The sequence below is a fragment of the Setaria italica genome, chromosome III (genome assembly GCF_000263155.2).
Source record: "Setaria italica strain Yugu1 chromosome III, Setaria_italica_v2.0, whole genome shotgun sequence".
NCBI classification, from domain to species: domain Eukaryota; kingdom Viridiplantae; phylum Streptophyta; class Magnoliopsida; order Poales; family Poaceae; genus Setaria; species Setaria italica.
Window position 1 is genome coordinate 23618996 of NC_028452.1, and position 4460 is coordinate 23623455.

At 44.6% G+C, this 4460-nt stretch overlaps 1 protein-coding gene across 1 annotated transcript in view; it reads right to left on the reverse strand.

Annotated features, from left to right (window-relative positions):
- Positions 1-336, reverse strand: part of LOC101772942 (scarecrow-like protein 3) — a 2250-nt gene extending 1914 nt beyond the window's left edge. The window contains exon 1 of the mRNA XM_004963761.1: positions 7-336. Coding sequence (XP_004963818.1) covers positions 7-336 — 330 coding nt within the window. The remainder of the gene's footprint in view (positions 1-6) is intronic.
- Positions 337-4460: the final 4124 nt, after the last annotated feature.

The window sequence follows — 4460 nt, forward strand, 5'->3', positions numbered from 1 at the left end:
GCGCACGGCCTCCTGGGTTAGCAGCCCGGCAGTGCGGGAGAGGAATGCATCCTGCTCGCTGACGACGCTCAGGCGCAGGACGGGCGCACCCTCGGGACGCGCGGCGGCGAACAGGCGGAGCAGGTCGAGCCACTGGTTCGGGCTGGCGCCACCGAGGTCGACGACGTGCACGTTCTTCTCGGCTGCAATCGCCGTAACGATGGTCTGGTTGGCGGCCGAGGCGGTGACATGGAGGAACGGGCACAGCGCGTCGAAGCAACGGCGTGCGGCGTGCCGGCGTCGGCATACGCTGGCGCGGGCTGCTGAGCGACCTGGAGCTGTAGCCCTAGCGCCCATGACAAGCCCGGCAGCGTCGTCTGCAACGCGCGCCGTCCGAGCGCCTCGGCGAAGGCGAACGCCACGCGCTGCGTGGGGTCGCTGTTGGCGGACGCAAGGGCAAGGTGCGACATGGCCTGTAGATCTGCGTTCACCGCCGCGATGTTCCCCTCGTCCAGCACGGCGACGCAGTGCTGCGTCAGCTCCCTGAACCCAAAGGGGTTTCTTCCACGCCGTCATAGAAGGCTCTGGCATGCTGGGTGCCAACGACGACGACCCCGCCTCATGGACGCTACTCCCGAGATGTCCTTGGCTCTTGCTCTTGTCGTCTCTGCCGGAGCTATTCAGCGGCGCTAGGTGATGAGCATTGTTCTCCTCGGTCACCAGCTGGAACATTGTCCGAAGGCACACCCTCCATAGCCGTCGGCGAAGGAACCTCCTCCTTGACCACAGCCTTGCCCTTGTTATTCGAATTCGCCAATGACATGGTGGCTACAAAAGGTAGATGCAAGCAGCTGGACACTGGTAAATGGTTGCAAAATGGAAGAAGAAAATGAATTGTGGAGGTACATGAATGAAAAGACGACGGGTCCGAAGTAAAACATGAGCTAAACCTACCTACAGAAAAGACGACGGGTCCGAAGTCCGAACCAGCAAGTAATGGAGCTAAGCTGCCCCTCTCCCAATCGACTTGCCAGATACAAATGGTAAATTGTATATTGCGTACACATCATCATGCTCCCTCCATTTTTATTTATAAGGCGTGATATAGCACAGTCTCCCAAATTACATTTTAACCATTAATTTATCTTATATTATATTATTATGGTTACAAATTTATAATCATTGGAAAGTACATTTGAATACAAATCCAACCATTTAAAATTTACATCATAAAAATAAAAAAAATTAGTTAAATTATTGATCAAAGATAGTAAATTTTGAATCTTGATATCCGCCTATGCCTTATAAACATAAACGGAGGGAGTATTACATTGCATCATCTGATTTGAATGGGGAATACAACAAGTCAAACCAAGACACAAAAAAGTTATAATTCAACCCATTAATATTTGAACTGCTAATAGGTACATAAGGTGCAGTCGACCATAAAATACACCAGTTCTTTTTCTAAACCAAAACCCAACCCTTGTCAACTTACAGAAAAAAATTACCCTATGGAAAGATTTTAGGTTTATCATAATCAAAATTTACAACAATGAAAACAGGATGAATGCTAATTTCCTTATGAGCATACTCCCTCCGTCATGAAATATAAGGCATCTTAGGATTTTTAGAACAGATGGGGTAAATAGGGCGGGATAATCATTGATGGTAACAAAGATAATAGCCCTTAGTGTGAACTGCTCCTGTTTGTACTCATCCCACAAACGAATCCCGTCTTTTCAAAGCTTCTGCATATCTTCCGTCAATGGATCAAGAAAAACAACTATGTCGATGCCAGGTTGCTTTGGGCCTTGTATGAGAATGGTTAGAAAAAAGGAACTTTCTCTTGTGACATAGCCATGGGGAAGGTTGTATATGGTCATCAGCACTGGCGATGTGCTGTGCGTGCTGCCTTTTTCACCAAACAGATTCATACCGTATGTACTCAATACAAACCGTACATTCCTTTTTTCATCTAAAAACTCTAGATGATTGGCATCGAAGATCCTCCACTGGCGAGCATCGGAAGGGTGTCGAAGCTTTCCATCATCCTTTACTGGACGATCGGCATGCCAAGTTATCAGTTCAACGGTCTTTGGGTTTGAGAACATACGCTTTAGACGATCCACCACCAGCAAGTACCACAACACCAAGATAGGAATTCTGCACTGAGTCATGTCAATACCTATATAGGACTCATCCTCCACTTGAGCACCAACACTTTTCTTTGCACCCTTCTTCCTCTTATTCCTGATGAGGATATTACTTTTGTAATAGCTAGCATCACAATTTGGACACTTTTTCAATGTTGTGTACTCACCGCGGTACAATATGCAGTGGTTCCTGCACACGTTTATTCTTTGCACATGCATCTTCAATGGATTGGTAATCTTCTTTGCTTCGTATATGTTTTTTGGCACAAAGTTAGGCTTCGGGAGCAATTTGCCTATCAGAATAAGTATATCATTGAAACTATTGTCTAACCAGCAAAATTTAGCCTTCAGGATCAGAAGATGAAGGACAAAATGCAAGATTGTCCACTCCTTCCCACAGCCCTCATACATACGGTCCTTTGCTGCCTTCTTGAGCGTCTCGAAATTCTCTAACCCTTTAGCACTCCCTAGCAACACTTCCGGTTCAATGTGGCGCAACATGTCCTCCATATCAACATTACGTTCATCTTCCACTTGTAGTTCCACACGTGTATTTGTTTGATCACCATTTTTATCTCCACGGTCATAATCATCATCCATCATAGCATGATCATTTTTGTTTCCATCATCACCACCTACTTCATCATAGCCAGTGTCGATGTCTGTGTTGTTGAAAGTACCTTCTGCCTCACCATGGTGATACCAAATTGTGTAACCATCCACAAAACCTCGCTTTATCAAATGCCTCTTGATGACATCAGTGTCCTCCCATACAATATTGTTGCTGCAGTCAAAATATGGATAATGTATTTGCTTTGTCTGGCTACTGCGAGCGTGCTTCTCCGATGCCTCGACAAACTTTGATACCTCTGACATGAATGTATGCAAATGTCTCTGTATGCCATACATCCATGTCCTATCATCCATCTTTAACTACCTATGTGTTAGCGCTCATTATTGACACACTTTTAGTTCTATTTAACTAGTGTTTTCGTACATATTCTTATACTAGCCCGCCACTTGGCACTTAAAATAACCCCATTATTGCATATGTGTTGTATTTTGGAGCATGTTGCATTTTGACAGGAAGTACAACATAATCAAGGGGGTTTTCATAAAGATCTTAATGGATATTTGGACATGGGTCATCGAGGGAAGCCTGCACGAGGAGCAGAAAGAGCCCAGGACGATCGGCCTAGGACCCTTCAGGCCGATCGACCTAGCCCATTTCAGGACCCGATCGAGCTCCCGTTTCTTCAACATGAAGTCCATGACATATCTAGGGTTTTTCCACCAACCATCGACCCAGAGTTGCCGCCTATGAAGGACTATAAATATCCCCTCATGGATTACAAGGAGGGGATAGTTGGAGAGAGGAGGAAACACCATGAAAACATCATCCACCGCCGCCACAAGGTCCGAAAATGGAGAGAAGATTGGATCTATAGGAGGCCACACGGAGCAGATCACCAGAGGAGGCAGAAACCTCCTAAGCCGAGGTGCCCAGACCGATCAGCCTGGGGCTTTCCTACCCCCTCCCCCCTTCATCATCATCTTTGGTCCAACTGATCTACAGGGCGTCCTTTACCTCAATTTGTGTCAACATGTGTAAGATCATGGGGTAAAGTCTCTGTTTGTCCTCGAGGTTGTATAGAGATCTTGATTTGTAATCGTTGAACCTCTTGTTTAAGATCTATTTGTTATCAATAATCTCTTAATGATGCTCTTTCATATAATGGCCATCGCTACTTTGGGTTTTTTTATTGCTTACCTAGAACGATCATCATGTCGTGTTCTTATTGTCCAATAGTTGAGTACCCTTGTGTAGTGACGGTATGCGAGAGGGAAAGTGTTGCGCATGGTTCACATCCACTCACGATAACACTTAAATCTAGTTCTTTAATTCATGGCGATTGCATCTGCAAGTGATCCTAGATCCCTAAGATAAGCATTCCACCTATCTTGTTCACATACTTTTACTCTCTATCTACTTTGATCTAGACTGATTAGTTCTTTTATTAGCACAAACTTATCCAATACGAAGAGCTTTCGGTTACATAGATTGGTGCTTAGTTAAGCGTGCAAATCTCTTGTTCCATGAATTGATAAACCTTGGGGGATCTCTAAGGGAAAAGCTACAAGTGATCCGTGCGTTTGCGGTTCACAATTTGGCGTGCTAACTACCGACAACACTATGACAATAATTCCATATTATATTAACTAATTTAATAAGCTATGGATGCAATAATTAATAGCTAGGAAGTAAAATAATCAAACTCAATTCTATATTAAATTAATCAAACTCATGTAATTCTATATAATCAA